At 35.3% G+C, this 20,566-nt stretch overlaps 1 protein-coding gene across 2 annotated transcripts; it reads left to right on the top strand.

Moving 5' to 3' along the window:
* The first annotated feature begins 63 nt into the window (after positions 1-63).
* LOC112050796 (transcription factor 25) lies at positions 64-20,472 on the top strand. 2 transcript variants are annotated; one of them, XM_052889619.1, is made up of 13 exons: positions 64-244; positions 2,011-2,149; positions 3,221-3,379; positions 4,854-5,044; positions 6,038-6,111; positions 7,724-7,844; positions 8,722-8,782; positions 9,489-9,599; positions 11,646-11,958; positions 13,261-13,411; positions 14,793-14,934; positions 16,771-16,884; positions 17,681-20,472. In XM_052889619.1, exons 2-13 carry the CDS (start codon positions 2,027-2,029, stop codon positions 17,795-17,797), a joined length of 1,677 nt encoding a protein of 558 aa, XP_052745579.1. In that variant the 5' UTR covers positions 64-244; positions 2,011-2,026; the 3' UTR covers positions 17,798-20,472. The 2 variants fall into 2 exon arrangements, with proteins under 2 accessions (XP_052745579.1, XP_052745580.1); XM_052889620.1 differs by having other exon boundaries at positions 2,003-2,149.
* Positions 20,473-20,566: the final 94 nt, after the last annotated feature.

Here is a 20,566-nt window from a genome sequence, read left to right as displayed (position 1 = left end):
TGTCCACAGACGACAAAAGTCTTTCTAGTCTATAGTGATCTGTGGTTTTGTCAATGTCAATGTCTGTCTTACGTACCTATCTTACCTTTTTTATTTTTATTTTGTCCAATATCCACCGTCCTGTTGTGTGATTTTGGTTTGTTGTTTAATTGTACGTAAGTCAAATTAAAATAATTTGGTGCAATCAAAGGCACGCAATAGCCATACGTACCTCCGGTTCCTGCGGTTCTACTAAATCTTAAAAGTAAGCACATTACGAAGGTTGGATTGTGGTTGCTTTGGAAGGTTTTAGGGGTCTAGATTCTCAATTTCCTAGTATGAAACTTATTTTCTTTGATATTTTCTTTTTGCTTGTTTTCTTTCATTTTTTGTGGTGTACAAATAAAGAGTATTAAATAAAAATAAAATAAAAAATTTTCTCAGAAAACTCTAGGAGTAACAGGTTAGCTTGGTATGGACATAATATATTGCAGAGGGATGAAAGTTATAATACTAGTGTTTTTAAGATAGCATGGTACTGTGACAATTCGTTTCATTCTTGAAAGTTTGCTGCGATCCACGTTAATAGTACGTATTATGAGAGAGACGAATATCTTAGCATTCCATGGATTCACCGTGCGGGTGCCGGGTCCATCGCGTGATAGAGAGAAAAACACCAAGCGAAGTCCAGGACTTGTGACTACAGTATGTAGGGTTAAGGAATTCCTTGACGATCGATCAACACTCCCCTTCTCTGCTCGTGTTGTTCTCCCTACCTATCCAAATTTGGTAAGATCCTATTAGAGCAGCTTTGGATACTCGTTCTAATATAGAACTAGCTGCACTTCTAGAGAGGCCAAGGTCTTTGAGCAAGTTATAGAGAGATTTTGCTGGTAATCCTCTCACACCTACTTCTACAGCGTACAGACTAACTACATAGCCATTTTTAGTTAGTTCATAATATTTATTCACTTTTAAACTGTGAATATATATTATGACCTAACGAATGAACGTCTCTATAACATCATATGGTAACTGTCACCACACCCATGCTATCTGAAAAACACTAGAAAAATGTTGAAGGACAGGTGGAAGTACACAAGAGGAGACGAAGGACAAAGAAAAGGAGGAGGAGGAAGAAGAGTAGGAGTGGGTGGAAGAGGACATGCATGTAAAGGGAATGGATGATGAGTTGATGAGTAATAGACACAAATGGAGAAGATTGACTTATTTTGCTGACCCCACTTAAATGGGGTAATTGAAAGGAGATGACGATGATGAATGTTCATTATAAAATTGTAAATTCCATACTCACAGTTCTATCAGTGCTATAAAGGCGAAAATTTCTGTGTGTTTAAGTGTGTAATTGTGTAAGTATGTTTGTTCCTGTGTTTATGCTGTGGCTACTGAAGCAATTTGGCAGAATGGAAAAAATTGAAATGGAAATAGATTTTACTCTGAATTATCGCATAGGCTAATTCTTCCTGGATAATATCATAGTTCATAAATAAATAAATTGAGAAAATATATGCACTTGTAATGTATGTGTAAAATCAAAATACATGTATATCAATTAGGCTTAGTTTACAAGCATTTTCAGAATATCAGATAATAATATTATCAGATAATAATATGATTATAATTAGTTGAAAACTTAAAATAAAAGTTACAAGGGTTCCAAACGCCCCTTGGTTGAGAAGAGCCCACAACAAACTCGACCAACTTTTATTTTTTATTACCATTTAACAACAGATAAGTAGCCAGTCATGTAGTACATTTTATTTCCAAGCATTTTTATTGTTTACAATCTATACTAATATTATAAAGCTGAAGAGTTTGTCTGTTTGATTGAACATGCTAATCTCAGGAACTACTGAACCAATTTGAAAAATTATTTCATTGGATACCCCATTTATCGAGGAAGGCTATATATTATCCCTTAAGGAACGGGAATCAGGGGCGTCAGCTAGTTTTTAATATATTTAAAAAGTAGCTTAATTAATTATTATTTCCTCCTATGTAGGTACTAAGGTACTAATACAGAAAAATGTCTCTTCGACAAATGAAAAAACTGTACAAGAATGTAGCTCCCAGTATTGTTCAAATTGAAGACTCAGAGTCTGATGAAGAAGACAGTGGTAATTCAACTGTATGTAACAGTTTTGATGTGGTAAGTGTACTTAACTGAATTATTTTCATCACTGGTATAACAAAGTCACTTTACAAGTTAGCCCTTGATTACAATCTCCCCTGATGGTAAGTGATGATGCAATCTAAAATGGAAGTGGGCTAAACTTGTTAGGGGGAGGATGAAAATCCACACCCCTTTCGGTTTCTACACAACATCGTACTGGAACGCTAAATCGCTTGGCGGTACATTTCTGTTGGTAGGGTGGAAACTAGCCACGGCCTCCCACCAGCCAGACCTGGATCAAATAAGAAAACCTCAATCAACCCAGCTGGGGATTGAACCCAGGACTTCCGTCTTGTAAATCCACTATTTCAAAAATGCTGTCAAGACACTAATCAAGGATCCCTAAAACATTTCGTACACCTGATTACTAGCAAGCAAATTTTTTGTGAGTTTTCATGTTAAACCTACCGTTTGTAGATGATTTTTCTCAAGTATGACTTGAAAATGTTAGATTTTTAATTTCAGCAAAAATTCTAACCCCTTTCAACACTTTAGGGGTTGAATTTTTTATCCCTATTGCATTTGAAAGAAAGAAAGAAATATCTTTATTTTTAGGCAGTGCCACACATTACAATAATAAATTTTAAATATATAGCATATAGCTAGAGAAAAAAAAGAAGAACGCCCTGCAATATGTGGCATAACCTAGAAAAAGGCCCTAACTCAGCATTTCACATTAAATCGATAGTTTATGTAATTTGTTACCGTGAACAAAATTAAGAGTAATAATTTTATAGCCCAGGAGTATGAAGTTAGTTCTTGAAAATAGAAGTAGAATAGTTAAAAATACTTGTACCAACTTCCGTTAAAATCCATCGAGGAGTTTTTGTTTCTATAACAAACATACAGTTAGACAGACTGAAAAAAATTTTACTGGCTGCATTTTTGGCATCAGTATTGATCACTAATCACCCCCTGATAGTTATTTTGGAAATATATTTCATGTACAGAATTGACCTCTCTACAGATTTATTATAAATATAGATTAATAGATTATATGAGTATCCTACTCATAAACTGTATCAAATAATTAAATTTATTCAATAGTTGAAATTATCATCTGAACCTGAATCTGAGGCTGAAAGTGATCATGATTTTTCTAATGAAGAAAATCCTGATCTGCACGAAGAAAAAAAAGACAAGAAGGCAGGGAATAAGAAGAATAAAAAGAAAAGCAAAACTGTGGAACAAGAGAATCCCTCGGAGGTTAGATTAACAACTACAATAATATTTGTTGCTCATTGTATTACTACTTTTAACAGCAGTGTTAGTCCAGTAGATATGATATCCTTCAATGTGGAGGGCGTAGGTTTGAATCCGGTCCGGGGCATGCGCCTCCAACTTTTCAGTTTTGTGCATTTTAAGAAATTAAATATTATGTTTCTCAGACAGTGAAGGCAAAACGTCATGTACAAATCTGCATACCTGAGAATTTTCTTGATTTTCAATTTTGTGTGCAGTCTGCCTATCCGCATTTGGCCAATGTGGTGGACTTAAAGCTTAATCCCTTTCTTTCTGAGAGGAGACTTGTGCTCAGTGCAACAGTGAGCATAAGACGGAGGCCTCGGACCAATTATCTTCTATTGCACTAGTATTGTAAATGCACCAAAAAATTGACTGTGGTATTATTTTGAGGGGGATGAGGTAAACTCACACATCGAAAATATTTAAATCTTATTACACTCACATGCAATTTTAACACAATGAAACATTAAATCTATAGATGTATGAACACATAAGATCATTATCAAATATTTTCGACAGAGGAGTAACCTCTAGCGAGACAGGTCCTTTAGAAGGTACCTAATTAGTCTGAGACAGAAGCCCATTTTTTCAGCAGTAGGCGCTGAGCTGATTTTAAAGTCACATTTTGTATATTTTTAAATCCAACAAACTATGAACTCAAAAACTATTTCCTCCTATTTTTGCTTTTACTCAATACTTCCACTTCCTCGGACATATTTAACAACTAGCTGCGCCGCGCGGTTTCACCAGCGTGGTTCCCGTTCCCGTAGAATTATGGGGATAATATATGGCCTTCCTCGATAAATGGGCTATCTAACACTGAAAAACTTTTTCAAATAAACGAAACAACTAAACGAATCAAATCGACGTCCGCGTGGAAATCAATGTAAACTTTAAATCCCTATTTCACCACTTGATAGTGTGAATTTTAAAAACTTTTGGATCCCATAATATTTCGTATTTTTTTATGATTTATGAACAAATTTTTAAAACTGTAACTCTAAAAATTAAGGACTTTCCATACAAACTTTCCACCCCTTCTCATTTTATTTTCGCAATAAAAAGTATCCTATAACCTTCTTCGTATTATGGTCTTAAACCGTGCCAAGTTTCACTTGAATTCATTCAGTAGTTTCAGCGTGATGCCCGAATAACAAAAAAAAGGACAGACAGACAAAAAATCGAAAAAAAATATTTTTAGCTTCAGATTATATAATGCACCCCAACAAAAAATATCAAAATATCTTCAATGTAAAAAATTTACAAAATGTATAGAATTCGTATTATAAGTATAGATTCTAGATGGCGCTGTCTTCCGTTATGCCACGGTAACGTTTGTTGTTACAAATGGTATAAGTAAATCTCAAATTGCAAATAAATGTAATGTGTGTTGTGTATTCGACCAGCTTTATTATAAATATATATTATTTTGCAGGATGACATAGATTTAGCAGTAAATGAGATTAACAAGGAATATGGAGAGGCTGGAGTAGAGACAACTGAATCAGATCCCAGAAGAGATGTACCTACTCGTAACAGCCTGTTTACAATTAACAGAAAACACATTTATGCAAAAAATGAAGAGCTTCGATTTTTTGGTCCAGAAGAAGATGAGAATGGTAGAAGGTAAATAATAATAATAATAATAAATAAATATACTTAAACAATACACATCACTATCTAGCCCCAAAGTAAGCATACAGAGTAGCTTGTGTTATGGGTACTAAGATAGTTGATATTATAATTATAATATTAATATACAATTATATACTACATATAAATACTTATACTTATATTACTTATATAATCTATAATGTATAAATACACACAGACACTGGAAAACACTCATGCTCATCAAACAAATATTTTCCAGTTGTGGGAATCGAACCCACGGCCGTGGATGCAGAAAGCAGGGTCACTACCCACTGCGCCACGCGGCCGTCTTAATAGAACAAACATTACTATCTTTTATATATTTTACACAGAATAAAGATGATCCAGAATGAGTCTTTACAAGCAGCATAGTAAAAACCCATAAAAAAGCAAACATATCCAGTCTCCTTGACATCTGCATATTATATAAATTTTTTTCATAATTAATTTGTATTTCAAAATTTAACTCTAACAATACACTTTAAAAAAATACTCCATCGTATTTCTTTCGTATCTGTGAACAAATTTTGTAGAACAGCTACAACTTGAATTATATTGAAAATTACTGCGACGCTTCCTGTCGTACTGACTCGAGATTGTATTCGTTTTTGAATTTCATATTTGGAGCAGCTTATCTGCTATCATTCTTTAATCTGTGATATTATATTATATATGATATATACTAATATAATATAGAGGTAAAGTTTGTGGTATTATAGGGGAATTTGTGGTATTTCTGAATTCGAATCGATTTTAAAAATATTGAAAAAGAGATTTGAAGACCCGGCACCTGCACAGTGAATCCATGGAATGCTAAGATATTCATCTCTCATGACACTTTGTTGTCTTGTTGTCCACTTCAGTAGGTTGATAATAAAGATCAAAATAGTGAATAGGCCAGCTGGTTAGTTGACTACACATAAAGTTAACATCGAAATAGAATTAAAATTTAATTATTTGTTTCAGGAAAAAGCCCAAAGAAACCAAAACTGTACTAAAGAATCAAATCACGTCGAATGTTGGAATATCAAATGTTAAAGGTAAGATTATTCAATTTGCGTATTCTTTTACAAATCCAGCGGGAACCGTGGATCATCACTGTGTTGGCACCGCCTTCAAAGTGATCAGAAGGTAGCACATACGATGTTATTTCTCGCTTTTTAGTTTATTTTTGTGATTTTGAAGTCGGTTCAATTTTTTTGTTAAAAAGATTTTATTTTCTGTTTTTATTTTTTAGTTAGGTTCAATAATTTTGTGTTAAAATGATAGTAATGAATTTGCCCGCACTAGAAGAGGTATACAAAAAAAGTTTCAAACAAAGAAGAATTTTTAAAATTGCTTAAGAGATGACGAAGTTATTTGGCAACAAGTTGAGAGCCTCATCCTTTTTTTTTTGAAGTCAGTTAAAAATTAGTGTATTATATTTAGGTTTGACTTGCAGGAATATAATAAAGAAATTACCCATAGTGTAGTGTGTTACAAGCTAAAACACAGTAAACAAAAAAATTAAACCGACTTTAAAGATGCATTAAAGTACTGTCATCAACCCATATTCGGCTCACTGCTGAGCTCGAGTCTCCCCTCAGAATGAGAGGGGTTAGGCTAATAGTCCACCACGCTGGCCCAATGCAGATTGACTTCACACATGCAGAGAATTAAGGAAATTCTCTGTTGTGCAGGTTTCCTCACGATGTTTTTCCTTCACCGTTTGAGACACGTGATATTTAATTCCTTAAAAATGCACACAACTGAAAAGTTGGAGGTGCATGCCCCGGACCGGATTCGAACCTACACCCTCCGGAATCGGAGGCAGAGGTCATATCCACTGGGCTATCACGGCTTCGCATTGCATTAAAGTAAAAGCTCATTATTCGCGGGGATCATCATCATTATCAACCCATATACGGCTCACTGCTGAGTTCAAGTCTCCTCTCAGAATGAGAGGGATAAGGCCAATAGTCTTGGTCGATTGATCGATTTGAAGGTGGTGCTACGCCAATGAGGCTATTAAAGTTCATTTTGTTTTTATGGTACCGCCTCACAATTTCGATCCCTTATTTTAGTTTGATTTTAACACAAACTACTGAACCGATTTTCGTGAAAATTTAATGGGATCAATCTGGTAGTACTATTTCAACCAAAACAGGAATTTTAAAATTGGTTAATAAATAAATGACGAAGGTAAAAAAAAGTTAAAACCACATTAAAAAAAATTCGTTTCGAATTGAGAACTTCCTTAATTTTTATAAGTCTAAAAAAGTTTTAGTCTTACTAGTATTATAAAAGCGAAAGTTTGTATGCATGTTTGGATGTTTGTTACTCTTTAACGCCGCTACTACTGAAGCGATTTGGCTGAAATTTGGAATGGAAATAGATTTAACACATATACTACTTTTTATCCCGAAAAATCCATGATTTCCCGAGATTTGCGAAAACTGATGATATGAATGTTTGTTACTCTTTCACGCCTCGACTACTGAACCGAATTAGCTGAAATTTGGTATTGAAATATATTTTAGTGTGGATTAACACATAGGCTACTTTTTATCCCGGAAAAATCCATGGTTCCCGAGGGATTTGTGAAAAACTAAATTCCACGCGGACGAAGTCGCGGGCGTCTGCTAGTTTTTTATATTAGTGTTTGTCTTACAGGAATATATATGACAATCCTAGACAGTAAGGATGGGTACACATATTTTGTCTACAACCACACTAAAGAATATAGACAACGGCATGAAATGTTACTCAATCAAATGCATCATATTCAACCAAGGTATAAATATATTTTTTTTTCTTTACAAGTTATCCCTTGACTACAATCTCACCTGATGGTAAGTGATGATGCAATCTAAGATGGAAGCGGGCTGATTTGTCTGGAGAAGGCATTGACTTCTTATAATAGGACGCACAATCATGTAGAAAATTTCACTTAAAATTTGGCCAATTTTGCTTTGACAGTTTTAGAATTATTGGTAAAGAAAATTATACCTAATTAAATTATGCCTTTAAATATGGTCCAATATTCAATAAAATCCCAAATTCAGAGCACATTCAACCTTAAGGATTAAGTTTAAGGTTGAATTTGCAAATGCGACTACTTGAATTGAGTGCCAAGAAGTTGTGTTTGGCACTCATTGAGTGGGGACGTTTTTTGGTCGATGATTGTGCATCCACTTTTTAATAGGAGATTTATGACCTTATCAGCTTTTGCTCCTTTCCATTGCATGTTGTGTGGTGATGAGTTGTCTTGACCTAGTGTTGTTGACCCACGTTTGACAAGCGTAGGTAAAGGTAGATGCAGAATGCAAACAAACAATCAAATCTTTTCTCTTTATAATATTAGTATAGTATAGATGAGCTAACCCAGGCAAAGATTTTCTTGACATATCAGTTTAAATTGGGGTTTTTGGAAGGAGGTCAAGGAATTCCTTAACCCTACATCCTGTAGTCAACAGGACAGTACAAGTCCAGGACTCAGCTCAGAGTTTTTCTCTCTACCACACGATGGACCCGGCACCTGCACGGTGAATCCATGGAATGCTAAGATATTCGTCTCTAGGCAATACATGAAATGTGTTCAAAACAAAACAGTCAATAATATTTGTAATTCAAATTAAAATCATTTCATGAAGCACAATATTTATTTTCAGATTTGGAATAGAGTTACACGCAGAGTCCTTCAAAAATATGCATGTTGAAGCTATGATGTTGGTTAGTATTTATTGTAGGAAATAGTTGTCTGAGACAGATATGACGTCGCTCGAGCTCGTGTTGGCTCGTGCCGACGCTAGGTGGCGCGACTTCTTTCCGTAAAGAGTGGGGAGTTAGAGAGGGGTAGCGATCGATTGGCGAGAAACGACTTGCGACATATTTTTTTTTATTCCTAACAAGTTAGCCCTTGACTACAATCTCACTTGATGGTAAGTGATGATGCAATCTAAGACAGAAGCAGGCTAATTTGTTAGGAGGAGGATGAAAATCCACACCCCTTTCGGTTTCTACACGACATCGTATCGGAACGCTAAATCGCTTAGCGGTACGACTTTGTCGGTAGGGTGGTTACTAGCCACGGCCGAAGCCTCCCACCAGCCAGACCTGGACCAATTATGAAACCTTCAATCGGCCCAGCCGGGGAAATAAGGAATATAAGGCGCTCGTCGTACGGTCGGCTCGTGGCGTTCAAGCTGTCCACATTTCTTGTTGTGTAATTCTTTATGGGTTACTTGAGATAGGCGGGGAGAGTGACTTGAGTGGAAAAGGGGAGTGTTGGTTTAACCCTACACACAACGTTCACAAGTGCGTGACTCCACTCCATAGTTAGTTGCGATAGGGCCGGATTAAAGAGGTCTAGGTCACAGTTTGTATTAGTGATGTGGTAAATTGTTATTTTTAATTATTTTTGTCATTTTTTTTTCAGTCTTTCGCCCAGTTCTGCTTATCGGATAGTTATGATCAAGCGACGATGGTGATGGAGCACATCATCTGTCACTTGCAGTACATGGCGCACCCGTTCTTCAACATAACCAACGTAAGTATTATTTCAACTTTGTTTAAAAATATATTTTAGAGAAATAAAACAACCAAGGCACTCGGCCGCTCCAATGCGAATCTTATTTATTATAAAAAACTTCACAATATATACTCTTAGTAAGAACCACTCGATATCGCGATACAAAGTTACAAACTACACTTACACTGCCATCTATCGGCACTTCGCTAAACTAAATTTAAAATAATCGATACACCGCGTCGAATGGTCGATTATACACCGGTTTGAAAAAAAACCGAGCATGTTCTCAATTTGACGCGAATGTCTTTTTTTTTAATGTTTGTTACCTCATGACTTCGTCGTTTATTAACCAATTTTGAAATTTTAATTTAGTTTGAAATAGTATACTTCCAGATTGGTCCAATTTAATTTACATGATCGAATTTAATTTACACGATCGAATTTAATTTACACGATCGAATTTAATTTACACGATCGAATTTAATTTACACGATCGAATTTAATTTACATGATCGAATTTAATTTACATGATGAATCGGTTCAGTGATTTAGTGTTAAAATGAAAATAACGAAATTGCCCGCACTGTGGCGCTTTCGTTCACTATACTAGGACGCACTTAAAACAGAAAAATAAAATATTTTCAACAAAAAAGTTGAACCGACTTCAAAATCACAAAAATAAACTAAAAAGCGAAAAATAACATTGTATTGAATCAACAGCCTACAGACTGTTGACATGAAATAATTCAGTATTGTTACCGGATGTTATCAATATTCTGACAGCCGGATACACGTGAGTGACACGTGACGACGCGATGTCAATATACCAACTATTGCATTGACTAGTCTATAAATACAAGCCTCTCGGACAGTCGGGCTCATTCTAGTATTACAGCGATAGCAATAGGGTGCTAAGTAGATACAGTGTTCGATTAAGACCCGAGTTCACCGAATTTCATTTAAACGGCGTTTACCGAACCAGCCCGTGAAATATTAAACGTAGTTTGAACAAGGAGCGTTTTTTTCCTGTTCACCAGACGCTTTTTGATTCTGGTTTGTAACAAATACAACCGAACAATGGAGAACGACGAGTGAACGATTTATGAACCATTTATTTATTATCTATAACAGCATTGCCAACTTGCGAGGAATTCCCCAAACGGCGGGGATATTTTGGGGAATTGCGATATGTTATTTCCCCAATTTGGGGAGTTTCCGCTTAGATTTGTAGGGATTAAAAAAAATACGTTTTGGCAACATTATTATGTACCAAATCAAATTGACAAAAATTTGTCATTTTGTTATATTTTTTTTGTATCCAGTGGCATAAAACCTCAAAGCTAGGATGTGATTTATTTGTGAGAGAAAATTAATTATTCCTGAAGTGAAAAATACACTCTTTTTTAACTTTACGGGTCCTTTGCATTTTGGTAGTAGAGAGAGTAATCTTCGCGAAACTTGCGAGCGTTAAAAAAACATAACCAGCACTTATATCTGTCAAAGACGTCTTAACCGGGGTATGCACGCTCGGTTAAGGTAATCGCCCGATTTACATCCTTAACCGGCATATGGGCTGTGGTCTCAGACTAAATACATATGGACTAGTATCGCACCCAAATTCACGAACAAAATTTTCTGTTATTTTCTAAGGAAAACGAGCTTAGAGGTCATACATATCTTATACTAAACTAGCAGTTTTTGTTCGTTTTATACACCATTTAACTACACAAAAAGGTATTTTTACGGAGGTTTTTATCCGACGGACACGATTGTAAGCCATGAAACATCGATTCTATAGAGACAGTGTTTATAATCGCAAAACATCGTTGATCATATGCTTTGAAAAATAATGTCTTGCGAGGCAGGTCTTTATCTAATTAGTCTGAGGCTGTGGTGAACAGGAAATTTGGACTTAACGGTGTTTAACTTATTTCAACGGTTGATTATGTTTAAACGAATGTCGGTGAACTCGAACCTAAGTGTTAAGTAATTAATTGAGTGATCAAATTAGTGATTAAGTAAATCACTAGTGTGTGTGTACATTACACTATGTATTATTTACAGAAACAGCACCGGCTGGAATTTAAATACATCGAGAATATAATATTTCACGTCGCCCTGTTACAATATAGTCACATGTTGAGTCGGAAAGCTTGTCACAGAACAGCCTTGGAACTGGCCAAGGTCCTCCTCAACCTGGACCCTCGGGACCCGTTGGCAGTCATCCTGATAATTGATAAATTTGCCATCAATGCCAAAGAGTACTCATGGCTCATAGACGCCATCGACTCCATGGCTGAGAAGGATGTCAAATATATGTTTAATATCAAATACTCATATGCATTGGCTCATTATCATGTTGCTATGCAGAATAAAGGTAAGTCAACTTTTAAAGACAAACATGTATATATATTTTACTAGCGGACGCCCGCGACTTCGTCTCGATGTAAATTTTTGAACTACCCCTACCCTACGACGATTCGAAAGTACCACGAAACGTTTCTTAGGCAGCATGCAAAATAAGTAACTTTTCTGGTCGATTTTTTTACACCTTTTGTCCGAAAAACCTAAATATCTTATGGAACCCCTTTTAATTTTATTCATTGGATTTAATTTTATTCAAAATAAAATGTTACTTGTGTGTTATGTTACTTGTGGATAATGTAGCTTTTAAATGGTGAAAGAATTTTTAAAATCGTAAAACCAGTAGTTTTAAAGCCTATTCGTTACAAACAAACAAATTGTGACGGAGTAAAGCGCCATCTGTTGGTATGATGACGAAAACCGTAGAAAACGCGCTCATAAAAGGTGCGAAGAATTGATTAGATTATGGGTCGCTAGTGAATGGGCGTCTAAACCATTGATGGCGACAGGAGCGTGTCTCTTTGCGTGGGATTACGTTTCGTCAAACATACAAACAAATATATACAAACAGAGTTTTCCTCTTTATAATATTATTAGTATAGTATAGAAGTATAGATATAAATCTATACTATTTCTATACTTATAATAAAACTGGTCGAATTCTATACATTTATTCGCAATTTGAGATTTTAGTTATACCATTTGTAACACCAAACGTTACCGTGGCATAGAGTACTACTAGCGCCATCTAGAATCTATACTTATAATACAAATTCTGTACATTTTGTACATTCCCTACAGTGAAGATATTTTGAATTGTGTTGTTGGGGGCATTATATAGTCGATACTGAAGCTAAAAATATTTTTTTTTTCGATTTTTGGTCTGTCTGTCTGTCTCTCCATCTGTCCGTGTTTTTTTTGTTATTCGAGCATCTAGCTGAAACTACTGAATTAATTCAAATGAAACTTGGCACGGTTTAAGACCATAATACGGAGAAGGTTATAGGATAATTTTTATTGCGAAAATAAAATAAGAAGGGGGTGAAATAGGGGTTGAAAGTTTGTATGGAAAGAGTTTGTTTGTTTGATTGAAATCGCTAATCTCAGGAACTACTGGTCCGATTTGAAAAATACTTTCAGTTTTAGATAGCCCATTTATCGAGGAAGGCTATAGGCTATATTTTATTCCCGTATTCCCACAGGAACGGGAACCACGCGAGTGAAACCGCGCGGCGTCGCTAGTATTTAAGATATTTCCAATCTAACCAAATATTCAAAGAGAAGAGGATTTACAGAAGAATTTATTTATTTACAGAAGATTTAAAGAAGGCGGATGAGTTACTTAAGAAGGCTTTATTGTTGTTCCCTTCGCTACCGAAACTGCTCATTCCGGCCAGAGAGCAGAGAGATGAAGCAGTTAAGAGATTGCTGGCTCACCCCATGTACAACGAGCTCGCCTCTAGAAGGTAAGTAAACCTTCTGATCCTTCTGATACTCCTTTTTAACACGTTCGCTGCGGTACGAGGTCAATTGACCTCGTAAGTCTAGCATCTTCAAGAGTTACGAGGTCGACTGACCTCGTACCACACCACATAAAGTTTTAGTACGAGGTCAAAAAACCTCGTAACGCGCCAGAGTAAAGTACAGAAAAATCAGTTTCGCAGCTAATGTGACTTCAAAAAAGCGGCCAAGTGCGAGTCGGACTCGCCCATGAAGGGTTCCGTAGCAGCAAACAACATTATTACATATACACATTATATATTTAAAAAATATGAGTTATGCAGTTCGACTCCTATAAGTTATGGGAAATACTCCGGAGCACCCTTTTTTTTTATTCTTGACAAGTTAGCCCTTGACTACAATCTCACCTGATGGTAAGTAAAGATGAAATCCAAGATGGAAGCGGGCTAACTTGTTAGGAGGAGGAGGATGAAAATTTACACCCTTTCGGTTTCTACACGACGTCGTACCGGAACGCTAAATCGCTTGGCGGTACGTCTTTGCCGGTAGGGTAACTAGCCACGGCCAAAGCCCCCAACCAGCCTTGTAAACAGTGTTTAAACTGAATTATGGAAGTATTATAAGCTATATTTTATTTTGTACCGTCAATAATAACCAGTAAAAACTTTAATATAAATGAAAAAATATCTACGTAAAATTTTTGCCGCCGAAACACAACACATTAGCAAGTGACGTCATTCATAGAGATAACAGCGTGATTGGCGTTTGCAGTGATGTGATATATCACGTCACCGCAAGCGCCAATCACAAACCGATGCCTTGTAGCGAATGACGTTACAGTTTATGATTGGTTTGCGTTGACGTGATAAAAATACAATTTTGTTTTATAAAAATATTACAATTACGAGATTATTTTCACAAATAAAAATGTGATTAGAGTTTCTAGGCATCTAAACTGCCTATGTGCAAAAAATCTTCTTAGTTTTGTACAGCAGGGGAGTAGCCTATTATTTTATCTAATAAACTTTATCTTTATCTTTAAAAACAAAAAAAAAACCTTGAAGTTATGGCAAATAGTCCCGAGCACCCTGTATAAGTGATCACTGTCGGCAGTATATCCCAGCACCCTGTATAAGTGGTCACTGTCGGCAGTATATCCCAGCACCCTGTATAAGTGATCACTGTCGGCAGTATCTCCCAGCACCCTGTATAAGTGATCACTGTCGGCAGTATATCCCAGCACCCTGTATAAGTGGTCACTGTCGGCAGTATATCCCAGCACCCTGTATAAGTGATCACTGTCGGCAGTATCTCCCAGCACCCTGTATAAGTGATCACTGTCGGCAGTATATCCCAGCAGCCTGTATAAGTGGTCACTGTCGGCAGTATCTCCCAGCCCCTGCACGAGCTGACTCTGCTGTACGCGGCGTGCATGCAGCCGCGCTGGCGCGAGCCGGCGGCGATGCAGTGGTTCGTACGGAACGCGCTCGAGCTGATGGACCAGTACGACGCCGAACCACTTATACGGGTAATTGATTGCATTTTTTTTTTTATTTTTAATTGACTTCCAAAAAGGAGGAGGTTCTACTTTCGGCTGTGTGTGTATATGTATATTTTTTTTATTATGTACTAGCGGACTCGTGACTTTGTCCGCGTGGAACTCAATGTAAACTTTCAACCCCTATTTCACCACTATAGTTGTTGAATTTTAAAAATTCTTGAATCACATTATATTTCGTATCTTTTTTATGATTTATAAACAATTTATTTCCGGGATGAAAGGTAGCCTATGTGTTAATCCAGGCTATAATATATCATAATACCAAATTTCAGCTAATTCGGTTCAGTAGTCGAGGCGTGAAAGAGTAACAATCATTCATATCACCAAAATCATCAGTTTTCGCAAATCTCGGGAAACCATGGATTTTTCCGGGATGAAAAGTAGCCTATGTGTTAATCCAGAGTAAAATCTATTTCCATTTCAAATTTCAGCCAAATCGCTTCAGTAGCCACAGCGTAAAAGAGGAACAAACATACTTACACACTTACACACAAACTTTTATAATATTAGTGTGATAATGTGTTGTTACGGGTTCCTCGAGTAAGGGCTGGTATTGACATTTATTGTTTAAGTATATTATCAAAATATAAAATAAAATAAAAATTAAATAGTAGATTGTTATACAAGGGGCTAAAAAGACCCCTTATATACGAGGTATTTTTAGGGCTCGAGACGTAAGGCGAGGGCCGCTAAATAGAAACCGAGTTTATAATGGGTTTAGCCCCACGTGTTACACTCTGCTTTTCACTACGATTGCAAGAATATAAAATATTTTAGTACAATATTCAATGATCTATTTTATTTGAAAATTAAATGTACAAAGTCTACAATCTTGGATATTAAGGGGGTTGCTTTTAACATAATTTCCGACTATTGTGAAAATGAATAATGAGTATGTGAGGTAAACGTGGGAGATAATAGTTTAAAAAACTCCTTTCGTAAGTGAATTTAAAAAATAAATCAAGTGTGTATTATTCACGCCATTTTTTTTTAAATTCTCGCTTTTTAATTTTATTTTTCTTTCACATGAGAAAAAGGCAAAGGTATTACACTGTAAAGGATGTCCCATGTCTTCATATCTCGCTGTATTCGCAACTCAATAAAAATTAAATGAAAAAATTAACGCATTCCACAGACAAGAACGCTGCATTTCATTCCTATTTAAAGTTTTTTATTTATTTTTCAAAACAATCAGGACCTTACCTATAATGATTCTATTTTCGAATAAAACCTCCTACGTTTTATAGTAGACTAGTACTTGGCTAGAACTCGTAACAGACAAGAAATAAAAACAACAAAATTACTATAGCCCCTAGAGGCTGAAATGCTTGTTTAGCCCCGCTGTGGAGTGGTAATATGACAGTGTTTTTGAGCAAGAGTAGTGAAAAATTCTTTATTGCCATCTTATTACTAGCAGTGCAATTCAATTTAAAGTTAATCAAATACAATTAAATTTTTCAAACAAAAAAAAACTAAAAAATCATTTATACTAAAACGACACCATACAATAATAAACTTCAAAGTAATTGTGATATGTAGTTTTGATTTATAAAGATTCATTTATTTATTTACTAGCTAACGCTGCGTGGTTTTACCCGCGTGGTTCCCGTTCTCGTAGGAATACGGGGCTAATATAGAGTCCATAGCCTTCCTCGATGAATGAGCTATCTAACACTGAAAGAATTTTTCAAATCGGACCTGAGATTAGCTCGTTCAAACAAACAAACTCTTCAGCTTTATATATTAGTATAGATATAGAATATAGATATATGTAAACTGAATCAATTTTTCCATTTTAATTAGGCGAAGTATGAACACAAGACAAACGTGCGACAGACGCTGTTCCGCTTGTGGCCGGCGCCCGTGGCCCGACATCTGTGCGTCATAAAACCCATGGCCAATTGGCTCGTGGACGGGGTGAGTTTGTCATCATCACCATCATCATTATCATCATCATCATTATCATCATCATCATCATCATCATCATCATCATCATCATCATCATCATCATCATCATCATCATCATCGTCATCGTCATCGTCATTATCATCATCACCATCGTCATCACCATCATCATTGCCATCATCATCACCATCATTATCATCATCATCATCATTACCTTCATCATCACCATCATTATCATCATCATCATCATTGTCTTCATCATCACCATCATTCTCATCATTACCATCATCATCATCACCATCATTATCATCATCATCATCATCATTGACTTCATCATCACCATCATTATCATCATCATCATCATTGTCTTCATCATCACCATCATTATCATCATTATCATCATCATCATCACCATCATGATTATCATCATCATCATCATCATCATCATCATCATCATCATCATCATCATCATCATCATCATCGTCATCGTCATCGTCATCGTCATCACCATCATCATTGCCATCATCATCACCATCATTATCATCATCATCATCATTACCTTCATCATCACCATCATTATCATCATCATCATCATTGTGTTCATCATCACCATCATTATCATCATCATCATCATCACCATCACCATCATCACCACCATCACCACCATCACACCACCATCACCATCATCACCACCATCACACCACCATCATCGTCGTCGTCCTCATTGTCGTCGTCATCGTCACCATCACCGTCATCACCACCACCACCACCATCATTATTATTAATCAAGAAATTTTGTCCCAAACAGGCGGTGCCGGAACCACCATTTTATGAATTTGTACACGTCATCAACCCTGTACCGGACAGTCGTACTGTGAACCGCTACAACTATGACTACCCGCCTTCGTTCCTTATGTCTGGCTGATCGTTGGGGTTTTTTTTAATGTTTTTTCATTAATAGGCTACTCGCCTGCTGTACAAAACCAAGAAGATTTTTTGCATATAGGCGCCAGTTTAGATGCCTAAATTCTAATCACATTTTTATTTGTGAAAATAATTTCGAAATTGTAATATTTTTATAAAACAAAATTGTATTTTTATCACGTCACCGCAAATGCCAATCATAAACTGTGACGTCATTCGCTACAAGGCATCGGTTTGTGATTGGCGCTTGCGGTGACGTGTATATCACATCGTCGCAAACGCCAATCACGCTGTTATCTCAATGAATGACGTCACTTGCTAATGTGTTGTGTTTCAGCGGCAAATTTTTTACGTAGATATTTTTTCATTAATATTAAATTTTTTACTGGTTATTATTGACGGGACAAAATAAAATATAGCTTATAATACTTCCTTAATTCAGTTTAAACACTGTTTACAAAAGAGGCAAGTAGCCTATTGAATGAATGAAAATGAAGGTTTAACATGAGGGTACATATGAATTATCTTAAATAATTAAATACATTTGAACGAAGAAAAAAAATGAAACTAAATTAATACAATGTCACAATTACTTAATAATAAGTTAGAAAATCCGTAAAATAATCTTGAATGTCATAATAACTTTTTTTTATAAATAAATTATAAATTTTACATTTTTAAATATTGACCAGGGCTTCTCTTTTAGACTATGAGGAAGTTTATTATATATTTTTATTGCCATACAAAAATAACTCTTGGCATAATTGTTGTAGATATGTATATAGCAATCACAGATTAAGAATAATAAGCAGCTAGAGTGCACAGCACACTACTGTCGTAGCCGCACCAAATACAAAATACGAAAACGAATACATTCTCGAGTCAGTACGACACGCAGCGTCGCATCGGAAAGTTTCAACATAATTCGATTATTCAAAAATGGCGTCTTATGTTTTTAAGTATTTTAAAAACTGTTCGCGAAAACTAAAGATATAAGACAGATTATAATTATTGATTTAAGTAATTGTTGTTAGTGTTAAAGTTTGAAATACAAATTATGAAAAAGTTTGTATTTGCGGTTGTCAAGGACACGCGTGACTTTTTTATGGTTATCGCCGGCTTCACCACACTGCTTGTCTGTACTCACTCTGTATATCTTTACTCTGTGATAGCAATGTGAATAATTTAAATAAATAGGGATGTTGATAGCTTATCAAATTGTATATAAATTAAAAGTATGCTAATTGTACTGTCCGATAATATAAGTTTACCGGACGTCATGCCGGCTGGGCTGCAAGCATGTGGATATATCGGACTGTCTGTGGCAAGCATTATATTTTTATGGGCTTTCAAACAAAATAACAAATATCTTTGTTATATACATACCAATGTAGATAATTTAAATTGGGATAATGACAGTTTTTCAAATTGTAATTAAGATTAGGCTAATAGTATTTGACTATACTAATTAAATGTTTATTATTTCACTACAATATATTATGTCGGTAAAAAAATGGTGATAAGTTTAATAACAAAGGCATAATAAAAATATAATAATAATTAATTTAATATTTCAAACTTCCACTTTATTACATTTTTTAGAATATTAAATTAATTTTTTTCTCTCATTTATTTATTTACCTTTTTTTTAAATAAAGAAAAAAAATAATTTAATATTTCATACTTCCACATAGACAATAAGTCCTAGTTTTCGCACGCTCCTACAAATGCATCTACAGCTATTTAAAAACATAGTTCATTTTTAATGGTACTACATTGACCTCATAAAATATTACGATTTTCGAAAGTTCCCCTCGATTTCTCCAGGATGCCATCATCAGATCCTGACATGAAAAAAATGGGACCACTTTGGAATCAAACACTTCAAAACAAAAAAAGAATTTTCAAAATCGGTACATAAATGACGGAATTATCGCTGGACATACATAAAAAAAAAATACAAAACTCCTCCTTTTTGGTAGTTGGTTAAAAATGACGCACAATCATGTAAAAAATTTCACTTAAAAACTGGCCAATTTTGCTTTGACAGTTTTAGAATTATGGGTAAAGATATATGCCTAAAGTCCTTTAAATATAGTCCAATATTCAATGAAATCCCAAATTCAACCTTAAGGCTTGAGTTTAAGGTTGAATTTGCAAATGCGACTACTTGATTTGAGTGCCAAGAAGTTGTGTTTGGCACTCATTGAGTGGGGGCGTTTTTTGGTCGCTGATTGTCTCAGACCAATTATAGAAGGACCTGTATCGCACTCATAGTCACGATAAAATTTGTCTGTCATTTTCTGAAGAAAACGAGCTTAGATTTGCTATATATCTTATACATAAGTATAAGATATAAACTTATAAGTTTTTGCCCGTTTTTTACACAATTTAATTACACAAACAGGTATTTTACGGAGCTCTTTAACCGACGAACACGATTACAACTATTTAACATCAATACTATAGATACAGTTTCTTATAATCGCATTAGATCGTTGATCATATACTTTGACAGAAAAGTAACGTCTAGCGAGGCAGGTCCTATACAATAATTGGTCTGAGCTGATTGTGCATCCACTTTTTAATAGGAGATCAATGTGGTACTGCTAGTAGTAATAGGTGTATTTTTTCGGAGCATCAATGCTTTTTTTTTTAATAAAAGTTTAAAGTTGTCTTGGTTTACTTATTTATTACCTTTAGTTAAGATTAGCAGAAGCCTAGGTTTTAACCGTGTAGTTTTAGTTCCCGTGAAAATACGGGTATTAAA

Source organism: Bicyclus anynana, chromosome 26, assembly GCF_947172395.1.
Source record: "Bicyclus anynana chromosome 26, ilBicAnyn1.1, whole genome shotgun sequence".
Classification (NCBI taxonomy): Eukaryota; Metazoa; Arthropoda; class Insecta; order Lepidoptera; family Nymphalidae; genus Bicyclus; species Bicyclus anynana.
The sequence above is the reverse complement of the archived record's forward strand: the minus strand, read 5'-3'. Positions and strand labels throughout refer to the sequence as shown.